This window comes from Schistocerca gregaria, chromosome 2 (genome assembly GCF_023897955.1).
Source record: "Schistocerca gregaria isolate iqSchGreg1 chromosome 2, iqSchGreg1.2, whole genome shotgun sequence".
Taxonomy (NCBI): domain Eukaryota; kingdom Metazoa; phylum Arthropoda; class Insecta; order Orthoptera; family Acrididae; genus Schistocerca; species Schistocerca gregaria.
Genome location: NC_064921.1, coordinates 177496717 through 177524220, shown reverse-complemented (window position 1 = coordinate 177524220; position 27504 = coordinate 177496717). Strand labels below are relative to the sequence as shown.

The window sequence follows — 27504 nt, the reverse complement described above, 5'->3', positions numbered from 1 at the left end:
AGCGCGTTCAGTCGGTGAGAAAACAGCTACGAGATGGGCGATGAAGTAAAAGAAGCGCAACCTTCCTTCGTCTACCAGCCGAAGCGCAAAGTATGGGACATCAAGGAGAGGGTACAGTTCCCCGAGCTATTCAGAAGCACTGATTCAATACACCCCAGCTACACTGGCTTTATTCTCCCGTAGTAAGTATACCTTATTTGGGATTTCGCTTTACTTCTTCACGTTGGTTAATTTCTCTAATTAAGGTAAAGGTTCCTACTATGCAATATCTGTTAGCGTAGTGATTCAGCTGAATGATGTTAGTTGACGATGAAGAGTTGCACTTAATGAGTTCAGTAAGGGGGAAGTTTCTGATTTAGTGCGGATGCACTGTAGTACTTAACGCGAAAATAAGACTTTGAACTATACACACAGGGCACTATTATAAGTAAGATTAAAGTCTTTTGATATTAGCTGAAATTACCAACTTCAGTTGTTGCTTTTTTCCCGGTAGGAGAGCAGAAGCAATAAGATAAACATAAAAGTATTTAATATCTATTCGAGAGCCTTTCGTTGTCCACTTTACTTGTTCCTAGAAGTAGTACAGGTGAAAGATGGACAATAAATTGCAATTTTCTACGGGTTTAGAAAGTCTGTATCTGTCAAATGCAGTTTCTTGCCAAACTGTAGCAGGACGGACTGCCGAAAAAAGAGAAATCTGAACACGTCACTTACCAGGTAGGAGGAAAACAGTTTACATACGAGATTCAACTGTATGCAGCACGCATCAGTCTACATAGATAAAAATTTTGGAAGAAAGTTAATACCATATTAAAATTGTAATTAGTTTTTACTTTAAAAAATGTAATTTACGCAACATCTCCGCATTGGTCCTACACTAAGGCAATTTACTTTTAAACTCCAGGAATATATCTTGTTATAATGAAACAGGTACATTTTACAAAGGTCGCAGAAAATGAAATAGTTTTAAATTTAAAAGAGGCGAATGTCTGAATATGGCAATATTCGATTTCCTCTTATGGCAACTGTTGATGTACGACAGTTCTTTTTTCCTACCTCAAGATAATAGTACTAAAAGATACATTCAGTTTCATTATTTGTATCACACTGTGCCATGTTTTTTAATTGATACAATGGTCATTTTGTCAAGATTCCATTCATGTTGTGTTTGGCAGCTAGGAACAAAAAGTCCTTCTTAAGAAATATTTAACAACGCAGCTTTGATCTTTAGCCTAAGTGTATGGAACCATTTCATCAGTGTTCATAACACCGCTTTCAGAACTTCCAAACATTTTGATATTTATGTACAATAAACAAAATACCGCCAAGATCTCGGCGATACTTTGCATTTGTATCCCTGGGAAAAGCGTTGGAAGCCCATCATAATGATATTTTTAAACGTAATTCGCTTTCCTTTGGATTTAAGTAGCGTGTAGGCCCACTAATTTTTCACATCTAGGCATCGATTATGCCTAACATCGTTTAGAGTTTGTTTTGCACATTCTCATCTTCACCTGGTGCTAAAAGATTTTCGCCTCTTCCCGCTCATTCCAGTGTGAAGTCTGTTATCTTTCTACGCCTCAGTACGTGTCGCATTAACGTAGCCCTTCTTGTCGCAAATTTTGCCGTGTATATATCTCCTCTAGTTTTCCCCGTACCTCTCCGTCTTGCACCTAAATTTTAAGAGTAACTGAATTTTCCGTCGTACTTGGCGGGCAATGATAACATTATTGAAAAGGAAACACATCCTAATGTTGTACAAAATTTTATTTATTCGTTCACGAATCAGTATTTGATTGCGAGATTAAGCTCTCACCTGACGGTGGCCGAAGGAGCCGAAGTGTTTAATATTTACTATTATTACTTAAATTTGAGCATCCTTCTGCAGTATTGCCTTTGCAATGCTTCTAGGTTCTTCTTTAGTTTTCTCGCAGTTCACTGTTCAGACCAGTACATTGCTGTGCTCCAGACGTACAGCCCAAGAGTCTTTTTTCTTATTTCATTACTATTAGAGCCCATTAGTTGTTAAATCTCTACTCCCCTGCCCCAGTTTGTTTTTGATATGTCATGTGATGTAATCCTGCTTTCTCTTGCTGTTGTGGTTTTCCCAGTTCTGATGTTTTGGCAATAGTTTGGTTTCCTTTTGATTCAAAATGGCTCTGAGCACTATGGGACTTAATATCTGAGGTCATCAGTCCCCTAGAACTTAGAACTACTTAAACCTAACTAACCTAAGGACATCACACACATCCATGCCCGAGGCAGGATTCGAACCTGCGACCGCAGCATTCACGCGGTTCCAGACCGAAGCGCCTAGAACCGCACGGCCACATCGGCCGGCCCTCTTGATTCGTCTTACATGTTACATATACTATAAATTCCGTTCGACAGTTCATTTAAGTCTTCTCGACTATCATTCAGAAGGGTTACAACATCTTACATCATAGGCGAAGAAATTACGTACATCTTTCAGCGTTAATCACTTCTTGCTAGATCTATCTGATTACCTTGGGCATCAGCTAGACTGAACTAAGCCTGTGGCAAGTAACATAATTCGTACATTTTCTGATAATGATTCGAGAAAAAAAAGTGACAGTTTGCCTAAAACCAGTTTCACAAATAGTCTTCGAAACCAATTTTGCAAGTTTTATAGTCGTCAGTCAACAAGAATCGATAAATTATATACTTCAAGTTATGCAGACATGGGAAAACAGGTATTAATTTAACAAAGATACTTAAACAAAAAACAAACGTAGCTCCAGGTATGAAGACTATTAATGTCTGCATAGCTTTTTTTAAATTTATTTGAATCTGTTTGCTGTATTCAAACCTAGATCTCCTCTATATCTTTACTTCCCTCTTTTTAAAAATTTATCTATCACTATTCCCATCCTTTATCATATTAAAATATTCCTTTTTTTTGTCAAGTTGTACCACAGATCTCTTTTCTTTTCAATTTTATTGAGTACCTCTTCGTTAGTAACTCTATATACCTTTCTACTCTTCAGCATTTTTCTGTAATACCGTATTTCAAAGCTTCTATTTTTTTCCTTGTACTGTTTATTGTCCACGTATCACTTCCATACAACGCTGCATTCAAGGCAAATACGTCCAAAGAGTCTTCCTATAGCTTGAGGGGTAGCCCTTTTTTGAACGCATGAAAAGTAAGTGATTTTCGTGATTTTTTTCGAGTAAAATAAAAAGTAATGCTTAATGTGATGATATGGTTTTTTGCCTTACACTTTTGGTTTTTTGTGCACATCGGAGGCTCCCTGTAAACGCCGCGACCTGGTGGAAGGACCCCCTGCAGCTGGAACATTTGTTATCGGCGGGAATTCTCGAAGCCCACCTGCTGGACTTGTAGCAAAATAATTTTGTAGTATTCGTTTTCAATATTTTTTCCATCAGCATATATAGGATTACTGGAAAAATCTTAAGTTTTAGCAAAATGATGACATTTTGAAATAAATGTCATTTTCTTTGCGCACTGAAAATAGACATTTTGAAGATATGAAAAAGCGCTACATATGTTGTTAGGGAATTCAAATTGGGATTCCGGTATCAAATTCCGATCAAAATCATACTTACCCTTCTCAAGTTATGTTTCCTGCCAATCTGAAAAATACGGTTTTGAGAAATATGCGTTTAAAATTTTGTGTTAACATTTTTTGTAGTCAGCGATCACATGACCATACAGAAATCGTTCCAGATCCATAAGAACATCTTCCTCCATCTTCTTTGTGGCCATGGTGGTCTTGCGAGCCTCTTTGGCAACTTCGATCATCCGCTCTTCTGATTGCTCGATACGCTTTTTGTCCGCTTTTGTGGAGAAGTTTTAACAGGGCAGTCCGATATCATGTTCGAGCACGTCCATAATTTTCATAATGCCTGTTAGCACTTTATTAGAATTACATGCTGCCACATTGGCCACAATGTCAACTTTCTTTTCCCCGCTGTGATTTGTTTTCGGAGACAGTTTTTCACAAATCGTTTTGTAACTCGATACCGTTCTGACAGACTTGGGATGAACACTACAATAAAGTAGACATTCCTGGAACGTTTTAAGCAAAAACAATCGATTTTATGAAATCTTCAAAGAGGACTACTCCCTTAAACACATGTTCGATGTTAGCATATTTCCATTTTTCAGGATAGCTTCTCTTGTCATTGCCAGTCTGCAAGGAAAACTCGTCAGCTAACTTGGTATCGCATTTCCTATTATAATTCCGCCAGCATCACCTGACTTAATTCTACTACACTACATTACTCTTGTTTTACTTTTACTGGTGCTCATCTTATAACCCGTTTTCCATAAAATTGTCCTTTCAGTCTCTCATCGGCAAACCTTGAAGTTTAAATTCTTCTCCATGTACTTCTTTTTTTCTGCTTTTGTCGTTGCTTTTTCTTTGGTGCTTGTCCTAGATCGCGACATAACAAAATGGAGGATAGGCTCCAACCCTACGCCACATCTTTCTCAACTACTGCTGCTTTTCCATATGTTTTGACTACTGTAACTGCAGTCTTGTTTCTATAGATAATCTTCCTATACTTTTTGCCCTCGATGATTTCAGAATTTGAGAGAGTGTTTCCCAGTTAACAGCTCCAAAAGTATTTTCTAAGCTTGCAGATAATACGTGGTGTGACTCTTTGTTTTTCTGAAAGAACCTTTGTTTATTCATCAGAATCTACTTTGTTCTTCTCAAATACAATGCACTTGTGCCAGCGCTTTTTCCAGTCTTGGAAGCTCTTATGAACTCAATTTTCGTCACATTGTTCAGCTCCTTCAGCGATTCTGTTTTTATTTCATCAATGATGGCAAAACGACATCATTTCATGGTTCTCTTCAACCTCGGAATAGAAAGAAGTTGCAGTGGGCTATGTCCGGCAGATACGATGGCTGAGGCCACATAACGGTTTTGTTTTTAACCAGAAAATCACGAACAAACATTTAGGTGCGAGCGGAAGCATTATCATGACGTAATTTCCACGAGTGGTTTTGCCACAGCTTTGCTCTTTTTTTCGGACTGCTTCACACAGACGGCGCATAACTTTCAGCTAGTAGTCCTTATTGACCGTACGACCGTAAGGCAGCAAGTCATGGTGGATTGTCACGTTGTAATCGAAGGGGACGAAGCTAGAAATGTGATCGAACTTGTCGAATTCCTTTCGATCTTGGCTTTTCAGGCAGTTTCCATTGGTATGATTGGGCCATAGTTTCGACTTCGTACCCGTACACCCATGTTTCGTCTTCTGTTACAACCTCCGTTAGAAATTCTCGATCGTTGTCTACTTCATTCAGCAATTCGTAAGCGATGTATACGAGACGTAGTTTTTGGTCGAAATTCAATACACTAATTTCGGAAGAAACTGCTGCTACACGTTTCATGCCCAAAACATTAAAAAAGAAAAAAGTTGCTTGGCTTGAGCCAGAAGATATGCCGACATCATCAGCAATCTCTCTGATGGTGATTCGGCGATTTTCCAGAACTATTTTCTCTACTTCTTCCACAACGTTGTCAGTAATTGATGTGCTAGGGCGTCAAGAGCGGAGAGCGTCTTCAACGCCTTTTCGACCCTCTTTGAAACGTTTATACAAGACTTAATTCTTGTCTTACTCATAGTAGATTCGCTATAAGCCGCAGTCAGCATTTCTTATGCGGTGGTGCAATTCATTCAATTAATGAAGCATAATTTAACGCAAATTCTTGATCCATCTTTCTCGGAAGTGAAAGTTCGCCGATCATTCGAAGGCACGTATAACAATAAACTAAATATTCAAAACAGCTTAAAATGCAGACATGCGTCAGGGAATGTGTAGCAGCAAGATAAAAAATACGAGACTCGGATGTATAAGGCGCGCGGAATTAAAAAAAAAAAATATGTTTTTCTCTTTCTTCGTTTATTTTGTGGGAAAGGTCACAAGATCACTATTACGTCGAGTGTCCATACCAAGCGACGTGCGCAGTAATTAGCACACTGAACTCGCATTCGGGAGGACGACCTTTATAATCCCCGTGCGGCCATCCAGGTTTAAGTTTACTGTGATTTCCCTAAATGGCTGAAGGCAAATACCAGGATAATTCCTTTGAAATACTATGGGCAGTTTCCTTTACCATTTCTCCCTAATTCGAACATGTGTTCCGTGTCTAATGACCTCGGGACGTTAAACACTAATCTTCTTTCCTTCTTTCCTGCGAGTGTCCATATGAAATGATCGTGGTCCGCAACTCGTGGTCGTGCGGTAGCGTTCTCGCTTCCCACGCCCGGGTTCGATTCCCGGCGGGGTCAGGGATTTTCTCTGCCTCGTGATGACTGGGTGTTGTGTCCTGTCCTTAGGTTAGTTAGATTTAAGTAGGGGACTGATGACCATAGATGTTAAGTCTCATAGTGCTCAGAGCCATTTGAAATGATCGTGTGGCAACACAACCGAATAATACACATCAGTTGCTTCAAAAGTCGCCTGCGGAAACTGTGTCTGCAGGCAGCTCTTCTGAATGTAATAAGAACAAGCCTAGTAGTACTGTGAGAAGCAATAACAACGGAAATGTTACTGTGAAACTAAATATGCTGTCAAGACTTTTGAGGAGTGCTGTGAAATGTGAGTACTACAATTGTGAAGATAGTATTGACATTTCTGAGGACATTTCAGCAAGGAAGGGGTTTTCAAGTCGGTTAGTGATTGCCTGTAACTCGTGTAAGATGCACAGTGATACTGTGACATTGCCATTAACTGATAGTCGACATTACAGTGTAAATACTCAGCTTGCTTATGCAATGCTATGTATTGGAAGGGGGAGGAGAGCTGCCCAGACATTTTGTGCAGTGATTAATTTGCCTCCACCTCTACTGAGTTTTGACAGATACAATAAATTAATACCTAATGCTTTATGTGGTGTAAGTGAACATTCAATGAAAAGAGTAGCAAAAGAAGCAGTAGCCTAGTCTGAGAATACAGACATTGTAGCAGCATTTGATGGATCTTGGCAGAAGAGAGGCCATACTTCTCTGAATGGGGTTGTAACTGCCATATTTATTGGAACTGGTAAGATACTAGATTATGAATGTCTAACAAAGCACTACTAGGGTTGTTCAAGTAAGTTTATTGATACCCATGTTTGTGTAAAAAACTTTGATGGCCAAAGCGGAAACATGGGAACGAAAAGAGTTTGAAAATTTTTTAGAAGATCAGAGATCAGTTGTGGTGTGATATATGTAGGTTATCTTTTGGATGGAGACTGAAAAGGACACACTACTGTTGTTAATGATAGACCATATGTGGACACACTGATAGAAAAGCTTGAATGTGTTGGGCATGTACAAAAAAGACTGGGAGCTTGGCTGAGAAAATTATGTAAAGACTTCAGTGGAGAAAAACTGTCAGACGGAAAACACATAGGTGGTCCACGTCGTCTTACAAAAAGTGAAATTAATTCCTTGACTCAGTATTACAGACTAGCGATAAGGAGAAATGTAGGAGATTTGGAGAACACGAGACGAGCTGTTTGGGCAACATGATTTCACTTAGTGTCAACAGATGAAACCCACAGCATGGTTTGTGTCCAAAAGGGAAGATTCGTGATGCAAGTACTGGTTGAGCAATGCTACAGGCATACAATATACTCACAAGCATTTCTTACCACTTTCCTTAATCGAGGCATTTAGGCCTATATATAGGGATTGGCAAATAAAAATCTACGTAGGAAATGTATGCATGGTCTGACTCAGAATGCAAATGAAAGCATCAACAGCTGTATATGGGAGAAAATACCCAAAACTGTATCTGTTGGGCTGACAGTGCTGAAGACTGGTGTAATGGATGCAGTAATAACATTCAGTGATGGTGCAATTTCAATGATCAATGTTATGAAGAAATTGAACATCCAGACGGGAAGGAATGTGGCTTCAGCTCTAAGTGCTATTGATGAGCGGCGGTTATCCCAAGTAGAGACAGGGGCAGAAGGTGCCACCAAGGAGTCAAAGGGTAAAGAAATGAATGAAGAGAGTATGGAGGATAAGGAAACAGGAAAACAACCGAAGTACGCAGCTGGAATGTTCTACACGAGCATAGTGGTAAGTTAATAAATCTTTAAATCCTCTTTTGCGATTTACTGAAAACTTGAATTTTCATCATTCAGGTACACTTTTCTCCTAAATGACTGAAGTATAACTCACAAAAGGTGGTACAGATATTTAGAATGACCTACTCTACCTGCCTTGCCTACTATTTCCTGAAAAATTTATAACATGATGATAATGTCTGCGATATTTGAGCTACATTTTTAAATATTTTTGTTGTAGAAAAATAAATTACTTGCCTTTTTCACAGATCAGCATCAAGCGAGGAAATTGGAGGCATAAAACAGTTATGTGAATGTTGTCTGTACTATGACTCTTTTTCCAAGCCGCTCAGTCAGTGGTTCCAAAGAAAATGGTACCGCAGTAAAAAAGTGTTCTGTTTTTTATACTGTTATAAATACTGTTGTCAGTACCAACATATAATAAATACCTCAATGATTTTTTGGGAAATGCTTTGAGTAATGACCCTAACTGTGCGTAAAATTTTGAGCTATTTCTCATTTATAGGTCAGTTGCACTGCGAGGGTGAAGATAATGCTAAAAATGCAGCCCGTTCAGTGGCGTTCCCCCTTAAGGGGAAAAAATAAACTTAAACACCTGGAGTGACAGGCGTGCTAAAAATTCGAGAAATAGCTTCAGTTGATACTTAAACAAACGTGACATGTCTCCGAACTGTTGAACCTGCAAATTACAGCGAGTTGTTGGAGTGATCTGCCGGCAGAATCCAGTTTGTGAGCGCCGACAGTGAGTCATACTTCATTCGCACGGATGACGACGTGTGTTAGGCACACCTCTCTGGGCTTCGAAGAGGCGCGCCAGCCCCGGATGGAATCCACAAGTTCCCAGGTGCAAGGTCCCGGTCTGGCACACATTTTTAATCTACTTGAAAGTTCTAAGAACAATTTCCATGCAAGGAACGGTGTAAGATTCCGTCGGCAATGTTTCAGGATCCATAACCATATAACCCCCTTGAAGATTCCTTCTGTTTTGTTCGGTCATGCATCATGTTTTATTTTTTAAAATTCCTCTAGGTGTATGACACCAAATAAATAACAATTCCAAGGGATCTTTGAAATCATTAAGATGATGATTTAACTGCAGTGTGTATAGAGCTACATTTATTGGCGGAGAACACAAGTTGTCGATAATGTCGATCCCTGGTTTTGCATATCCGCCAATTGGCTTTTTGGAAACATAGCCGTTGAAGTGCCCACGGCCAACCGGACGGTGACTGTCTTCAATGTCGCGGCAGTTCCTGCCAGTAGAGGCTTCCATAGTAAACGACTCCTCTGATCCTAGTTCTCTGTCTCTCCAGTTCACGACCTGGAAGTCGTCTTCCTAGTTTGAATCTAAGAATCGAGGTTTCATTTCGAGGGAGGTGCCGGTGTCAGCTGCAACTGGGCGTTGAAATAATTCAGTGGTAAACCAGGAAATTTATGAGGGACTCGGACTAGAGCCGGGATTTCTTGCTTTGAGTGAGCGATCACCTTAACCACTTTGGCTAACCGAGCACGCTCTTCGTCCAGTCCAAATTCGCACTACTGACCATCGTCCCCGTCTATTTACCTCATTTGCTCGCAGCATTATAGAACACATAGAGCAAACACTTCCGTTTTTTTATACAGCAGCCGCAAATATCAATATTTCGAAGGAATACCGGCGTTAGCCGCAATTGGGGATTGAACTAATTCATTTTTAACTGTCGCCATTGAATTATTTGAATGCCCACTTGCGGCTGACGTCGAAATCTCCGTCGAAATACTGATATCTATGACCGCTGTACCAAAGCAAGGTGTCCGACAGGACGTAAACCACACATACCTCTTGGAAATTGAAATAAGAACACCGTGAATTCATTGTCCCAGGAAGGGGAAACTTTATTGACACATTCCTGGGGTCAGATACATCACATGATCACACTGACAGAACCACAGGCACATAGACACAGGCAACAGAGGATGCACAATGTCGGCACTACTACAGTGTATATCCACCTTTCGCAGCAATGCAGGCTGCTATTCTCCCATGGAGACGATCGTAGAGATGCTGGATGTAGTCCTGTGGAATGGCTTGCCATGCCATTTCCACCTGGCGCCTCAGTTGGACCAGCGTTCGTGCTGGACGTGCAGACCGCATGAGATGACGCTTCATCCAGTCCCAAACATGCTCAATGGGGGACAGATCCGGAGATCTTGCTGGCCAGGGTAGTTGACTTACACCTTCTAGAGCACGTTGGGTGGCACGGGATACTTGCGGACGTGCATTGTCCTGTTGCAACAGCAAGTTCCCTTGCCGGTCTAGGAATGGTAGAACGATGGGTTCGATGACGGTTTCGATGTACCGTGCACTATTCAGTGTCCCCTCGACGATCACCAGAGGTGTACGGCCAGTGTAGGAGATCGCTCCCCACACCATGATGCCGGGTGTTGGCCCTGTGTGCCTCGGTCGTATGCAGTCCTGATTGTGGCGCTCACCTGCACGGCGCCAAACACGCATACGACCATCATTGGCACCAAGGCAGAAGCGACTCTCATCGCTGAAGACGACGCGTCTCCATTCGTCCCTCCATTAACGCCTGTCGCGACACCACTGGAGGCGGGCTGCACGATGTTGGGGCGTGAGCGGAAGACGGCCTAACGGTGTGCGGGACCGTAGCCCAGCTTCATGGAGACGGTTGCGAATGGTCCTCGCCGATACCCCAGGAGCAACAGTGTCCCTAATTTGCTGGGAAGTGGCGGTGCGGTCCCCTACGGCACTGCGTAGGATCCTACGGTCTTGGCGTGCATCCGTGCGTCGCTGCGGTCCGGTCCCAGGTCGACGGGCACGTGCACCTTCCGCCGACCACTGTCGACAACATCGATGTACTGTGGAGACCTCACGCCCCACGTGTTGAGCAAATTCGGCGGTACGTCCACCCGGCCTCCCGCATGCCCACTATACGCCCTCGCTCAAAGTCCGTCAACTGCACAACGGTTCACGTCCACGCTGTCGCGGCATGCTACCAGTGTTAAAGACTGCGATGGAGCTCCGTATGCCACGGCAAACTGGCTGACACTGACGGCGGCGGTGCACAAATGCTGCGCAGCTAGCGCCATTCGACGGCCAACACCGCAGTTCCTGGTGTGTCCGCTGTGCGGTGGGTGTGATCATTGCTTGTACAGCCCTCTCGCAGTGTCCGGAGCAAGTATGGTGGGTCTGACACACCGGTGTCAATGTGTTCTTTTTTCCATTCCAGGAGTGTACATAGTACATGTGTAAGCTTGACTGCCATGACATCCTCAGTGAGGATGCACAGTAGTGACCGAATCTCCTGCGGAAATACAGGATACGCTGCGAGCAAAAGAGGTAAATGGATAGGGACCTTACTTCGTAGTTTTTCTATAAGGTGACAATTTGGGTCCGATTGGAAGCATAATCGGATAGCTGTTAAGGTGACGTTTCACGTAAAGCGGGCAATCCGGTTTCGATCCCAGTTTGGCAGAAATTTTCGATATTCGCTACTGAATTATTTTAGTGCCCATTTGCGGTTGACGTCGATTTCACCCTCGATCGAAATATTTGTATTTACGGGAGTTTGTATCGAAAACAGTTGTGTCTGTGAACTTAACTACTGAGATATACTCAGTGCGGAAACACAATAGGATCTGAACTTGATGCGACAGTATTTGAAACTGTGCGAACAAGTAAGGTAAATGTACAGGGATGCTACTTGCAAGGCAACGGTCCAATCCGATATGATGGATTGATTGATTGATTTTTATTGTTGTAGAGACCTCAGAGATAATCTGAGGCATTACAAAAGTCAGTATTACATAGTATAAATGTTACACAAATAATTACAAAAACAAGAAAAATATTACACAATATAAATATTACACAAATAATTATGGTACCTTCACACAAAAACAAAACAGAGAAACTTCTGGTACAAATTGATATTGCATAGTAAATTTAGCCAATTACAGACTTACTCATATATAGAAGCATATAAAAACTGACCACAAAGTGTAGTCACACCATATTCTTTGCCTCCCTTAAAAATTCACCCGTTTCATAAATACTGAGCTCAAGAAGAAATTCTTTTACTTTTTTTATTGAATTGTTGAATTGGAACATCCCTGATATGTTGGGGTATGGCATTAAAAAATTTTATGGGCTTGTATAAGAAGCACTTTTGTGTTTTTTTATAGTTACATCGGAAAGAAACTAGGTCCTGCTTGTTTCTTGTGTTATAATTGTGTCGCATGTCATACTGTTGATAACTCGGGTAGTTTTCCTGAATATGCATTACACACTGTAGTATAAATATTGACGGCAGGGTCATAAACTGTAATTTTTTAAAGCTTGGCCTACAGCGAGCTCTGTGTGCCAAGCTACATATCAGTCTTATTGTCTTCTTTTGTAGTTTGAAGACATTAGCTCCCTTGCTCTGATGTCCCCACAGTATTGTACCATAGGAAATGTGACTGTGTATTAAAGCAAAATAAACCACTTTAAGTACTGGAACGTTTAGACAAAGACGCAGCTTCCTTACAGCAAATATTCCTTTGCTAATGCTGCTTCCCACGTTTTCTATATGGCTACCCCAGGATAATTTTGAATCAATTGAGATTCCAAGGAAATTAACAGCATTTGAGCACTGCTCAAGATCAGTGTTATTATTCCACGATACATACAGGTCTTGTATTTTTTCGGTTGGCACAAAGGGAATTAGCTTTACACAAATTTTCAACTTTGACAGATCACTGGTCTGCCTCATATTTCACCTTCTGTGCTGTTTCTGCAGTTATACAGACTGCAAGATCATCTGCAAATAAGCAAGTCCTAGTTGACGGCCCAACTATGTTACACAGTAAGTCATTTATATAAATAATAAATATAATTGGGCCAAGTACAGAACCTTGTGGGACACCTATGCCCACAGGTAAGTAATCTGATTCTGCACCATTAAAAACCACCTTCTGCACTCTATTACTTAAATAAGATTTTATCAATTCCAGATCACTTCCTGTAAAGCCATAGAATTGCAGTTTGTTCAATAAGATTTCATGAGACACAGTGTCAAAAGCTTTTGATAAATCAAAGAGTTTATTATGAACCACTAGCTTGGTTTCTAGTTGCTTCACACAATGTGTTCAAAGTGATAAGGCAGATTAAACAGTTCCTAACCCTGATCTGAAGCCAAATTGACTATCAGTGAAGATTTTGTTTTCTTCAAAGTATTTTACTATTTGATTATTTAATATAGCTTCTATCACTTTAGACAAGATTTGCAGAATTGAAACAGGCCTAAAATTATCACAACTTGAGAGGCTGCCTTTTTTGTGTATTGGAGTGACTTTAACAAACTTTAGTGCCTTTGGGAATTGAGCCTCCAAAATACATGTATTTACTACATGTGTTATAAATTCTGGCAGTTGAACTGAATCACACTTTAACATGGCTGAACTTAAACCATAAACGTCATTACTAAAACTGTTCTTCAATTTCCTCAGTATATTAGTAACATCCTGTACCTTGACCAGTTTAAAGCTATATGTACTTTCAGGCTTTGTGGTGTTTCTCAGGTACTATTTATGGTCAGTGGCTATATTCGAAGTGCCAATCACCTTTATTATCTTACCCTGAAAGTTTTCACACGCGAAAAATACTGCGAAACAACTGTACTGTCAAAATTTTAGCTGCTAAGGTGCACTGCAAGCATGTTTTAAATGTTAAAATTACTTATTTTTTCCGCGCATAGAACCGCTTATAACAGCGGTTTGTACAGCTCTTTCTGCCTAGCGCGCTAATAGGCGAACAATCTGACACAACCGTGACAAGAGAATGAGCGCCGTGTAACGCGCAGTTCGAAGTACGTACAAGCGAATACTAAGCATTTAAACCACACCAAATATGCCTCATATCATTAATTAATTTATTAAATTATACATTTAAATCTACATCTACATGGCCAATCTGCAAATCACTCTCAAGTGCCTGGCAAAGGGTTCATTGAGTCACCTTTACAATAATTCTCTATCATTCCACGCTCTAACAGCACGCAAAACAGACGAATACCTATATGTTTCCGTGCGAGCTCTGATTTCTCTAAAAAGGTCGGCGTCAAAAAGTAGTTTCGCATTCCGAGAAGAAAGTTTGTGATTGAAACTTCACGAGAAGATACCACCGCAACGAGAAACGCCTTTGTTTTAATGATGTTCGTGACACTCTCTCCCCTATTCCTCGATAATACGAAGCGTGCAGACCTCTTTGAACTTTCTCGATGTACGTCGTTAATCCTATGTGGTAAGGATCTCACACTGCACAAGCGTAGTGTAGGCAGTCTCTTTAGTACATCTGTTGCATCTTCTTAGTGTTCTGCCAATAAAACGCAGTCTTTGGTTTACCTTCCTGTCATTTTCTTTGTGTTCTTTCCAATTTAAGTTGTTGGTAATTGAATTCCTAGATGTTCAGTTGAATTTACAGCTCTTAGATTTGATTGGTTTATCGTGTAGCCGAAGTTCAACGGATTCCTTTTACAATTCATGTGGATGACCTCACACTTTTTATTATTTAGGGTCAACTGCCAATTTCAGCACTATATAGACACCTTATCTAAATCGTTTTGCAATTGGTTTTGACCTTCTAATGACTTTACTAGCCGATAAACGACAGCATCATCTGTAAACAACCTAAGACGGCTGCTAAGATTGTCTCCTAAATTGTTATATAGGCAAGAAACTTGTATTGTAGTTCATATCAATAGCTAAACTATTATACAGATAGTTGTTGCACAAATGAGTGGAAGAGGAAAGAAAATTGAGGCAGTGTATGAAGTTACATTACGGACAACTTCCATCAATCGGGATATTAATTTGTTGAGATGAAATATTTTGTAACTGTTACTGTAAGCCACTTCTTATGATAATTTTTCAATAAGGTACAATTTACTAACAATGAAACAGTTCCTAATTTATTCCCTGTACTCATCACAAAAATGCAGCATGTCTATAGGATGATGAAAACAAACTTTTTCCTTCTACTAGGCACACCTGTTGAGATAACAATTAATGCATCCAGGCATTTCATATTAATTACTGCTTTTATTCAGACAAAACTGAGATGGAGTAAGAAATGGTCGCGCCCGTTGTTCTGCATATTCTCCTGCATATCAGGCATACTTGATCAAGTTCGTAAAATATGATGATGCAAACTATCAATGAACAAATGGCTGAAGTTTAACAAATCTGTTCCGCTGATAAACCTGAAATGACAAAGAGCTGTCGGAAATTATATTGTCTGACTATTTACTGAAAAATGCTTTACATTGCCGAAAAATTTATTTGCGAGACGCTGAATCATACTATTGTTTCTGGGTGGAATCCAAATTATATTAACATATTAACAGTCTTTTCGTCGTCCTTCTAAAGACAGAGAGGTGTTGTTATGTCCAGGCCAAGATTGCAAAGAATTTTTTTCTGCAACTGGTAAGTAAACGTTACATATGCTGTATTGAAACTTATTGCCTCCCATTTTTCCATATTTTTCTGTATCAATTACAAGGTTTTTGCAACTAGACAATAATATTTTTTACTATTTGGCCGTAATTTGTTTTTGGGTTCCTGAAGAGAAACATAAACTGTGGAAACAGTAATCCGGTAATACGTAATCCAGTGATATGGTTTTATACGAATGTGTCATAACATATCGATTACAAAGCGACTCCGTGTTTTTTCGCTTGAAATGATGAAGTGCAGTTTGCACGCAGTTCTTGCATGAAACCTGACTATCTTTATACACACCATTTTAGGAGATAACAAGAAGGTTCGTTTTGACGTCAGCTACGAGTTTAGCAATAGTATTACATATTTATGACATCTCCTCTACACTTTTCTTTAACATAAACTTCGTAATTTTGTGTCTTTCTTTTTCCGTATAATTTCCTGAATCTTTTTAACTTGGTCGAAGAAGCCTATTGAAGGAAACTAAAATTCACTTTACAAATTACGATCCTGTTCTGACGTGTTATCTGTTTACCAATGGCTGTCAACCAAGACGATACACCTGCCATGTTGCACGTGCGCTATTTGCTACAGCTAGAGTAGGCGTATACATTCCTCCAGCCGCCCATGGAGCTACGATTTTGGCAGTTTTCAACATTTAAAAAAATTCTTGCAGTGCATTTTGACAGCTGAAATTCTGACAGTGTTTCTTTCGGTGTATTCTTCCTGTATAAAAAATATATCTAATTGGGCTATTCCCTTGTTAGTAATGTGCAATAAGTTGAGAATTTGGGTACAACGAGGAACGTGCTTGGATAGCTGAACAGTTAAGGTGACCACTCACATGAAGTGGGAAATCTGGGGGTCAAATCCCAGTCTGGCACAAATTTTCAACTTGCGCGACTGAATTATTTCAATTCACAACTCCAGCTGAAGTCAGTACCTTCTCGAAATATTGATATTTATGGCCGCTGTAGCAATAAATAGCGGTATATTTTCTGTCGGATGCGTCCGACAAAACAGGCGCCACACGTATACAATAAATAGAGGTTTTGTCTTCCCGACTGGAATATAGTACAAATATAATAACGCATAAAGGTTTTGATTGTCCTGTCAAAGCCGGTGGTGTTACAATATAAAACATCGAGAATATAGGCGATTTTTTCACATTTGCTACAGGCTTTCAAAGTAGTTGATGGTCACTATGTTTCACACCTAAGTATTGGTTCACTATTCGCAAATGTTTCATATGCTGACATTAGGGCAAGACTCAGCTTGACTGGACACCTCTCCACCATCCCAGTCCGCAATAGCTAGAGTGTAACACGCATTTTTTAATTTTTTCACGTGTCGGACCTCCTACCTAAAATGTTGGGGAGAGGACAGAAATGATACCTTAAGTGGCTGGCTCGGCCTTTGCTTTTTATTAAGTGGCCAGCCATTCACATATAATGTCAATTTTTTAGATTTTTTATTCAGTTGATCCTCGTTTCGTGAAGTTACATCTAAAGTCAGGACCATTAGAGTTTTCTTCTACTACGAATGTGCTTATGTGCCAACCACCGTGGAAAAATGAGCTGGGTATTTTATGTGTCATACACTACTGGCCATTGAAATTGCTACACCAAGAAGAAATGCAGGTGATAAACGAGTAGTCATTGGACAAATATATTATACTAGAACTGACATGTGATTACATTTTCACGCAATTTGTGTGCATAGATCCTGAGAAAACAGTACCCAGAACATCCACATCTGACCTTAATAAAGGCCTTGATACGCCTGGGCATTGAGTCAAACAGAGCTTGGATGGCGTGTACAGGTACAGCTGCTCATGCAGCTTCAACACGATACCACAGTTCATCAAGGGTAGTGACTGGCGTATTGTGACGAGCCAGTTGCTCAGCCACCATTGACCAGACGTTTTCAGTGGGTGAGAGCTGGAGAATGTGCTGACCAGGACAGCAGTCGAACATTTTCTGTATCCAGAAAGGCCCGTACAGGACCTGCAACATGCGGTCGTGCATTATCCCGCTGAAATGTAGGGTTTCGCAGGGATCGAATGAAGGGTAGAGCCACGGGTCGTAACACATCTCAAATGTAACGTTCCCTATTCTAAGTGCAGTGAATGCGAGCAAGAGGTGACCGAGACGTGTAACCTATGGCACCCCATACCATTACGCCGGGTGATAACGCCAGTATGGCGATGACGAATACACGCTTCCAATGTGCGTTCACCACGATGTCGCCAAACACGGATGCGACCATCATGATGCTGTAAACAGAACCTGGATTCATCCGAAAAAATGACGTTTTGCCATTCGTGCACCCAGGTTCGTCGTTGAGTACACCACCGCAGTCACTCCTGTCTGTGATGCAGCGACAAGGGTAACCGTAGCCATGGTCTCCGAGCTGATAGTCCATGCTGCTGCAAACGTCGTCGAACTGTTCGTGCAGATGGTTGTTGTCTTGTATACGTCCCCATATGTTGACTCAGGGATTGAGACGTGGCTGCACGATCTGTTACAGCAACGCGGATAAGATGCCTGTCATCTCAACTGCTAGTGATACGAGGCCGTTGAGATCCAGCACGACGTTCCGTGTTACCCTCGTGAACTCACCGATTCCATATTCTGCTAACAGTCATTGGATCTCGACCAACGCGAGCAGCAGTGTCGCGGTACGATAAACCGCAATCGCGGTTGGCTACAATCCGACCTTTATCAACGTCGGAAACGTGATGGTACGCATTTCTCCTCCTTACACGAGGCATCACAACAACATTTAACCAAGGAACGCCGGTCAACTGCTGTTTGTACAAGAGGAATCGGTTGGAAACTTTCCTCATGCCAGCACGTTGTAGGTGTCGCCATCGGCGCCAACCTTGTGTGAATGCTCTGTAAAGCTGATCATTTGCATATCACAGCATCTCCTTCCTGCCGGTTAAATTTCGCGTCTGTAGCACGTCATGTTCGTGGTGTAGCAATTTTAATGGCCAGTAGTGTAGTTCAGTGTAGTGGACCACCAGCAGTTGGCACATGGTTACGGAGCCTACAGTGACACGTCGTAGTATAAAACAAAGCAGAGGAAGAGGCATATGACATTGTTGGCTGGACGACGCTGAGTGTTGGCTTCAGCTGCCTATTCGGAAAAGGTTTTTGGTTTCATCACACAATGATCCCTATCCTTGTAGTGTATGAGAAATTTGTCTTAAGTGTATCTATTGATGGTAGGTGATCCATTTTAGCAAACGGCGCGCGGGCTGTCGACCGCGTTTTACTTTTTATCAAATGTCTCTAAGCACCATGGGACTTAACATCTGTGGTCATCAGTCCCCTAGACTTAGAACTACTTAAACCTAACTAACCTAAGGACATCAAGCACACCCATGCCCGAGACAGGATTCAAACCTGCGACCGTAGCAGCAACACGGTTCCGGACTGACGCGACTAGAACCGCTCGGCCACAGCGGCCAGCCTTACTTTTTGTCCATAGCAGTGATATGCCGAAGGACATTTAATCCTTAGTTCAGGACCTCCGTTTCTCTAGGCGTATTTTATAGACCTTTCTTGATGCCCGTATTTTTAGCTGTCTTCTCTTCCCTCCATTGGGATTCTCATGTAATCTTTAGCTCCTCTCTTTGTCTTCGTGTTCTGACATGGGCGCGAATGACTCTAGTTGCTTTTGCGCCCTAAAACAAAACAAGACAAATTGTGATGGGTATGTGTATAGTACGGTGTAGTCTCTTGATAAGGGAAAGGTCGGATGAAACCTGATGTCGCCATATATCCTATTCGTTCTGAACTACATCAGTGGGGGGCCAGCCGAGCTAAACGTTCCCTTGCAATGAATGGATCACCAGCAGTGCCACAAGCCCTCATTCTGTAAGACACTGCGAAGAGATATTAAGTTTAATCCTGGACATCGGCGCGAAGTCTAGATAATTTGCACCACGGCCTTAGCTGCCATTGCCAACTTAATGCTGGCAGTGAGAATGCTGACGAACTCAATGGTGGATGGGTCCCAATAAAGAAAGCGACTAATGTTGTGGACCAAAACCAGCGTGCGCTTATGAAGACTACAGCGACACACCATAAAAAAGAAAAAAAAGAGAGAAGCTGTGAAATCGTTGGCTGGGAGACAATGAGGAGTAGCCCGAGCAGCGTATTCGGAACATATTTTCTGTCTCCTCAATAGCATCTTTTCTTGCGGGGTGTGAGAATTGTATCTTAAATGTATCTAATGAGTGTATGTAACAGTAATGGTCTTCTGTGTGTAATATGGTGTCATGTTTGTGCCATATGACGACGAGAGAAAGACAAAGGAGTAACCTTGTGGCAACAACTCCTCTAGACTAGCACTTAGGAGGCCATTAAGTTTAACGTTGTTTTCCGACGAGAGGTGCGCCGTCAACAGTATCTCTTACCTTAACTTAATGAGACACTGTAGAAGGGTTTGCAATTTAATCCAGGAGCTTGCCAAAATGTTTGGGGATCAAGAACGATATAGCATCCACCTACCTCTACTCCCTTCGCCGACCTGATGTTATGGTGAAAACCTCTGCGACCGCGATGAGTAGCGCCCGCTATCCCCGAGTCGAACTCCTCTGTGCAGGAGTGAGATAGTGACCTCGGCTATTGACGTGGGTCATGCTACGGTAAGACGTTGTTGGGACTCTGGCTTGCTGTGGAACTTGATGTTAAGGGGGGTAGAACGTCAAACGGGCTTTTACAAATAAATTCATAAAACTTTGTCTTCATGACCAGGAAGGATTCAGGATTCACACTCACAGCAGTGGAAGACCAAAAACACGAACAAATAATATTTTTTAAATGTGAAATTTCATGATTTTTTTTTCACTTACTGTTGGCTGCATTTGTTCCTATAGGTACACTTTTCTTCATAAGTAAGAGAGATTCTTCGATGAATTTTGCACAGCTTACAAACAATACTTACAGGTGTATGAAACTCCAGAATTTATCTAATCTATGGAAACTGAATGGGCTGTTACGATTCAAACTTCGTGTTTAGAGAAAACTTTAATTTTATAGTTAATTATCTCCATTTTTACCACAGTTTTAACAGATTTGAGAAATTCTAGAGTTTCATGCACGTGTAAGTATGGTTTGTATGCTGTGCAAAATTCATCGAAGACTCTCTATAATTTATGAAGAAAAGTGTACCTACAGCAACAAATGCAGCCAATACCACGTGAAAAGTTTTGTTATGTTTTTGAACTTCCTGTGCTATGAGTGTGAATCCTGAATCCTTCCTGGTCATGCTGACAATATTTTATAAATTTATTTGTAATTAAAATGTCCTGTGGTGCTTTTCCTGCTCCAAGTCGGCCCGTTTCACGTCCTACCCCCCCTAAAGAGTACCGTGCACAACACATTAAAAGCAACACTTTTTCGAAACTCCGTAATTATCTCCCATTGCCACGTAGAAGCCTGAAATTGGGCTCGAAGTACCTACAACATTCCTCTGTAATGATCCAGAAGTATGTCAGCCTGTGACGTCATCATCTGGCTCGGACTTTGTAAACCAGCAACCTTACTGACCTGATCGCACCCCTTTGGAGTGCAGTGCGACCACATTTTTTGCTCTGGTGTGCAGGGAGGAACCACGAGGGATCAATCAAAGCCGTTCAACAAAATGTGAATGGGATTCTAAACAGCTTATACTTCTTCAGCTATCCTCTTTCACACCCTCCCGAGCATGATCACAGACGGGTGGGACATCGACACAAGCGTGAATAAAGTGGCAAAGGGTTCCCTTAATACCCACCAGTTCGGCACCACTTTCACTGCCACCTGCTCACCTTTGTTGAGCACTTGTAAAAATTTATCTGCAGAGAAAGACCCTGTGGCGAGAGCCCCAGGCTCCTGCAGGTAGGCTACACTGCTGCTCTCGGGCCTGCTAGTACGTTTGCGGATTCGGAGGGCTGTCATCGGATTGCCTCAGCCACCCGACTGATTTAAATGCTGGACGTTGCGGTTTTGATATTCATCGCAGAGGTGTCAAAAGAAGGGGTGAAATGTGGGTAAGAAGGGGTGCGATGACCTTCCTATCGTGCGACACGTCCGTGGTGGCACTTGTCAAAATTTGGTGAAAACGTGTTCAAATGTGTGTGAAATCTTATGGGACTTAACTGCTAAGGTCGTCAGTCCCTAAGGTTACACACTACTTAACCTAAATTGTCCTAAGGACAACCACACACACCCATGCCCGAGATAGGACTCGAACCTCCTCCGGGACCAGCCGCACAGTCTATGACTGCAGCGTCCTAGACCGCACGGCTAATCACGCGCGCCAAAATTTGGTGAAATTTGGAGGCAGTGTGGTATCATTAACCCACCTTACACCTGAGACAAATATCTGACTTCTGGCATTTGTTTTACATATATCGACACCATGCTGCCTGAATCGTCACTGAGCCCGAGGGTGACGTCGCAGGGCGCCACACTTCTGCACCGCTACAGGGGAAGATTGTAGGCACCTTTCAACAAAATCTGGAACTTCTGCGTCGCAATGGAAGACAATTACTGCGTCTCGAAAAGTTATCCTTTAATAGTAGTATTGTATTGAGCAATATACACTTACGAGGTGCGACAATAAAGTAATGTGACTGATGTGTAAAGAAAAGTTGCTTACCGTTTTAGTCAAGTTTAGTGTCGTCTCCTTCAAAGTAGTTTCCTTCTGATTGCACACACGTTTTCCAGCGCTTCTGCCATTGATGGTAACATTTCTGGAACTCATCTTCTGTGATATCCTCCAAGACCCTCGTCAAAGCTTTTTGTTTGAAAATGGTGTCCCTCGACCGCCGTTTTCACTGTTGGAAACAGGAAAAGGCGCACGGGCACGGAGCGATATCTGGTGAATAAGGTGGCTGTGGTAATACTGAAATTTGTTTTGAGGTTAAAAACTGCTGTGCTGACAGAGCAGTATGGGATGGTGCATTATCGTGATGCAGGATCCAATTATCAGCAATGTTGGCACGGACACGAAGAACTCTTTTACGAAGTTTCTCTAAAATTTATTTGTAGTAATATTGGTTAACTTTTTGTCCACGAGGCACACACTCTTTATGAACAGTTCCCTTGGGATCAAAGAAGCACACAAGCATACATTTGATTTTTGACTTTGACATACGAGCTCTTTTTGGTCTGGGTGATCCCTTTGAGCACCATTGCGAACTCTGGCGTTTTGTCTCTGGATCGCACTGAAAAAACCAACTTTCATCACCAGTGATAACACGTCTCAACAATTCTGGATTGATTTCTGTTTGCTCTAACAGATCGGCTGCCACATTTTTCCGTGTTTCTCGCTGTTGTGCCATGAGATTTTTGGGGACCATTTTTGCACAAATCTTTCTCATACCAAGATCTTCAGTTATTATTAGATGAAACGTTTGTCGATTGAAGTTCGGTTCTTCTGCAATTATTTTCACGGATAATCTTCGATCAGGTCGTACGAGTTCACGCACCCTGGCCAAGTTGACATCCATCCATGAGGTTAATGGTCGTCCACTGAGGTCTTCATCTTTCTTCATCTTCAACATTCGTTCTGGCTTCATTAAACATTTTATACCAACGAAAAATCTCTTGACACAACCTCCTCTCCAAAACCCTTCTGAAGCTTACCGTAAGTTGTCGACGCGTTTTCAACCCAATTTAACGCAAAAAGAAATGGCATACCATTGCGCAATATTATGCGGTTCCATTTGCGTGACGACAGACACAAACACGTGTTAACTTATTACTGCACAACTCACGACTGAGCAGTTACATCGTAGTGCCACTTGGACTAGAAGCAGCTTATAGACCAAGGTCAAAGATATTGTGCCTACACAAGCCTGCAGTGTTGCCACATCTTGCAAAGAATATCAGTCTCATTACTTTGTTGTCGCACCTCGCAAAAACCCGCGCGCGAGCGAGAGAGAGAGAGAGAGAGAGAGAGAGAGAGTGAGAGAAAACAAGAAGACGCACCACGAAGATATTATCTGAATGGGACGGAAATGGGTAGACGTGATGCAAATGCACAGACAAACAAATGATTACAATTTCACAAAAATTGGTTACTTATTCAAGAGAGAGAGAGAGCTTCGGAAAATGAGCAAGTCAACAATGCGTTATGCAAGCAGTTATTCGTCTCGACATTGACTCACAGAGAACCTTGATGTCATCCTTAGAGATAAGGTGTCAAATTCTGTCCAATTGCCGCGTTAGATAGTCAAAATCCCGAGCTGGTTGGAGGGAGGTGCCCATAATGCTCGTGGTATGAAAAGAAGTGTCTCCCCAGATCATCACCCCTGGTTACCGGGCCGTATGGCAGATGACAGGTTGATATCTCACTGCTGTCCAGGATATTTCCAGACACGTCTTCGCTGGTGACTGGGGCTTAGTTCAAAGCGGCACTCATCACTGAAGACAATTTAACTTCAGTCAAGATTCCAGGCCGAAGAGAATGAGGAGATGCCCTGGACAGTAGTGGGATACCGCCCCGACTATCGCCTGCCGTACTGTCCCACGACCAGTATCTGATGGTCTCGGCTGCTATTTTATTTCGTAGCAAGACCGTTTTGCCTGTCGTCCACGGCACCCTTACAGCGCAGCGTTAGTTCGACGATATGCTACGCTTCCTTTTGTTGCCATTCATTACAAGCCATACTCGGCTTACATTTCAGGAAGGTAATGCCAGGTCGCACAAGGGTAGAGTTTCTACTGCATGGCTTCGTGTTTTCCAAACGCTATCTCTGCCCAGCGAGGTCACCGATCTCTCCTCAATCGAGAACGTTCGAAGCATTATGGGCACGGCTCTCCAACCAGCTCTGGATTTCGACTATCTAACACGACAATTGGACAGAATCTGGCATGATGTGCCTCGGGAAAACATCAAGCATCTGTCAGTAAATGCCAAGAAGAAGAACTGCTTGCAGAAGATCCAGAAGGGAACCAACGCGTTACTGACTTGAACAGTTTGCGAAGCGCTTTCTCTTGAATAACTCAGCCATTTTTTGTGAAACTGAAGTCATTTGTTTGCCTGTACGTGTACGCCACATCTGCGATATCCGTCCCATTCAGAAAATTCCTTCGTGGTGCATAGGTTTTTTGTATTACAGTGTATTTAGACTATCGCTGTCTAGCGTAATATTAGTATCTGTTTCGTTAGCTTAAATAAACTTACATTCGATAATCTAACCATACAGACTCATAAAAGCCATTCAATTTGTGTAAAAATTAGTTAGAGCGTCGCTGAGCAGCGACCACCTGATATTTCAAAGAATATATTACACACGCGCCTCGGCGCAGAATACGAATTGTTCATAAATTGTATGGATTGAGATATTTTGTGTTTCTTGTTTTTTGACAGCTGAAGAATTGTAATTCTTTTCTGTTACCACAGTCCTGATAAATTTTTTAAAGACGGTGGACCCGTATATGGCATGGTCTGCAGTCAGTAATTAGTTGTTATAAAATATTACTATTGTGCAATGCTATGTAAGAATTTATGTGTGCAGCTAAGATGAAATGTCGAAAATGCTAAAGGACTTTATTTAAAGAAACAGCCAGCAAGATATAAAATTGAAATGTACGGAGCCTATTGTTAGCAATACTGACTGTGGTAATTAAATTGGTTATTGTGCTTTCAGATGCTGTAGTGCCTGCTTATTACTTAAAGTATTTCTGTGCTATGCATCTCCTATTAATGGCAACAGAAATAACGGTGTTTTTATAATTTTCATACAGCTACCAGGGACCGACTGCATGGTCGGCAAACGTCGTTTTTAAGGCAGAAGCCGCATTGCCATTTACCTTGTTTGTAATTTAAATCCTATTTCTTTTAACGTGCGGTGTAGTATAGCAAAGAAAATTTCCTGCTCTGTCTGGTCCCTTACGTTTCTCTGTTCGTAGTTGCTATGTCTCATATCCAGTCGTGATCGAACATGATCACGACACAAATAAATTAAGTGACAATGTAAACTCTGTTCTTACTCTTGAGAACGCAACGCCTTCTGCAAACGATTTCTGGTGACATATAAACTATCACATACAGTACATAAGTTTTTTAAAAGTCTTTGCTCTTCCCGCCAAGGAGTGGTGCAAAACTCACAACAGATTTTTGTATCACAAGAGAATAATAATTTAATCAAAATTTAAATATTAAAAAAAACATCAGAACGTGTACGTCACACCTACGATATCCGTCCTATTCAAAAAATTCCTGCGTGGTGCGTGGTTTTTTTGTATTACAGTGTATTTGGACTATCACTATCTCGCTAATGGCTTTCGTCTGTGGACAGTTTGGCTTGCAACTTCCCTCCGGAAGTAGCTCGCCTCCCTCCATGGCTACGATTGTAGTAATGTTGAATGTTATTGCGGCTTCCTTATAGTCAGCAACAATCAACATATCAATAAGTGTTAATGGATTCGCGGGCCCGTTGTATAGGAAATATATTAAATTATATAACTTTCTTTATGAATATATAGACACTAGTTCAACTACCAGAGATTAATGCTTTAAAGCTTTACGCTCTTCGTTTTGCCGCGCGGGATTAGCTGAGCGGTCTCAGCCGTTGCAGTCATGGACTGAGCGGCTGAGCCCGGCGGAGGTTCGAGTCTTCCCTCGGGCATGGGTATGTGTGTGTTTGTCCTTAGGATAATTTAGGTTAAGTAGTGTGTAAGCTTAGGGACTGGCGACCTTAGCAGTTAAGTCCCATAACATTTCACACATTTGAACATTTTTTTGAGCTCTTCGTTCATTAGTTTTAGAATAAGTTACCTTTCGTTGTTATCCTGTCCTAGTGTTAAGACGTGTTGTGCCTTTTCTTACTGATAAAATTGGGTGAAATAATGAAAGTGATTTTGAAGTAGAGTGATTTCGTCTTTTGGGATAGCATGGGTCCCAGCTCCTGCAATTCTGGAAAATTATTACTGTTATTTTAATTTTATGCAGAAAATTTAGATGGAGGCGACGATCTTCACGGCGACGCTGCTCAAAAATAGAGGTACGTGAATGTACTCATCATTTTCCTTTCGTGGCCGCTACCTTCAATTTCAATATATTTGCCGCGACATTCAGAACCTGCAGTCTTTTTTTTTCATTTAATTTCGAAGTCCACACATTTACGTCCTAAGATCAATAAATGCATTTAACTGTAATTCTTGTTATCCAGGCTACGGGGAGATGACTACACTCAATATGTACGTGCCTCTACCCTGTTCGTATGTTCGCTTAAATTTGAGTGTGTACAAGCGTAACTATACTTCCTACATAGGATTAACGCTTTTTTTTTTTGACCACTTATTCGCGCATGTACGTGCTCTCTTATTTGATGTAGTCAGTCGGCCACATTCTTTAATAACATTATTTGTAATATTCAGTGGCTTAGTTTTCACAATTGATCTTTGCCTGTGTCGAAACAGCGCTGCACGCGAAATATTTATTACGCGACATCCACAATAACTTTTATTTCAAAATTTCGACGACCGACTGAATAAAGATTTTTCTAACAACAACAATAGCAAAACATAATAATATAAGAGGACGCGTTACACCGTGTACTGTTTTTTTCTGAAGCCACAGTTTACGGGTGTAACGGAGGACATTCTGGACCTGGTGATATTGTTTTCAGCGACGCAGTATGCCGGCAGCGTTACCATTTCATGAAGCAGCAGCACCGAAAGCAGTTCTGCAAGGAGGTGCGCAGGATGGAGATGTTGCAGTCGACGGCGCTGGACGGCGTGCGGTTGCACATGGTCTTCTGCAACTGCTTCTCGTACCCCGAGCCCAAGAAGGTGGTCAGCCCGCTCAGCTCCAAGGAGCGCCTGCGCCTCGAGGACATCATGAAGCAGCGCAAGGGCTTCTTCTGCTAGCGAACCGCGCTTCCGGCCCACACCGAAATTTTTATTCCTCAACTGTCATCCACGTATAAAAGGAGAAT

The 27504-nt window shown here is 41.7% G+C and overlaps 1 protein-coding gene across 1 annotated transcript; it reads left to right on the top strand.

Annotated features, from left to right (window-relative positions):
- LOC126336341 (uncharacterized) lies at nt 1-27504 on the top strand. Its single transcript, XM_049999904.1, has 2 exons — nt 1-182; nt 27196-27504. Exons 1-2 carry the CDS (start codon nt 34-36, stop codon nt 27434-27436), a joined length of 390 nt encoding a protein of 129 aa, XP_049855861.1. The 5' UTR covers nt 1-33; the 3' UTR covers nt 27437-27504.

Coding starts and splice junctions, on each gene's coding strand:
- LOC126336341 (XM_049999904.1), top strand. CDS start 34: ATGGGCGATGAAGTAAAAGAAGCGCAACCTTCCTTCGTCTACCAGCCG. Junction 183..27,195: donor ACTGGCTTTATTCTCCCGTA/GTAAGTATACCT, acceptor TATTGTTTTCAG/CGACGCAGTATGCCGGCAGC.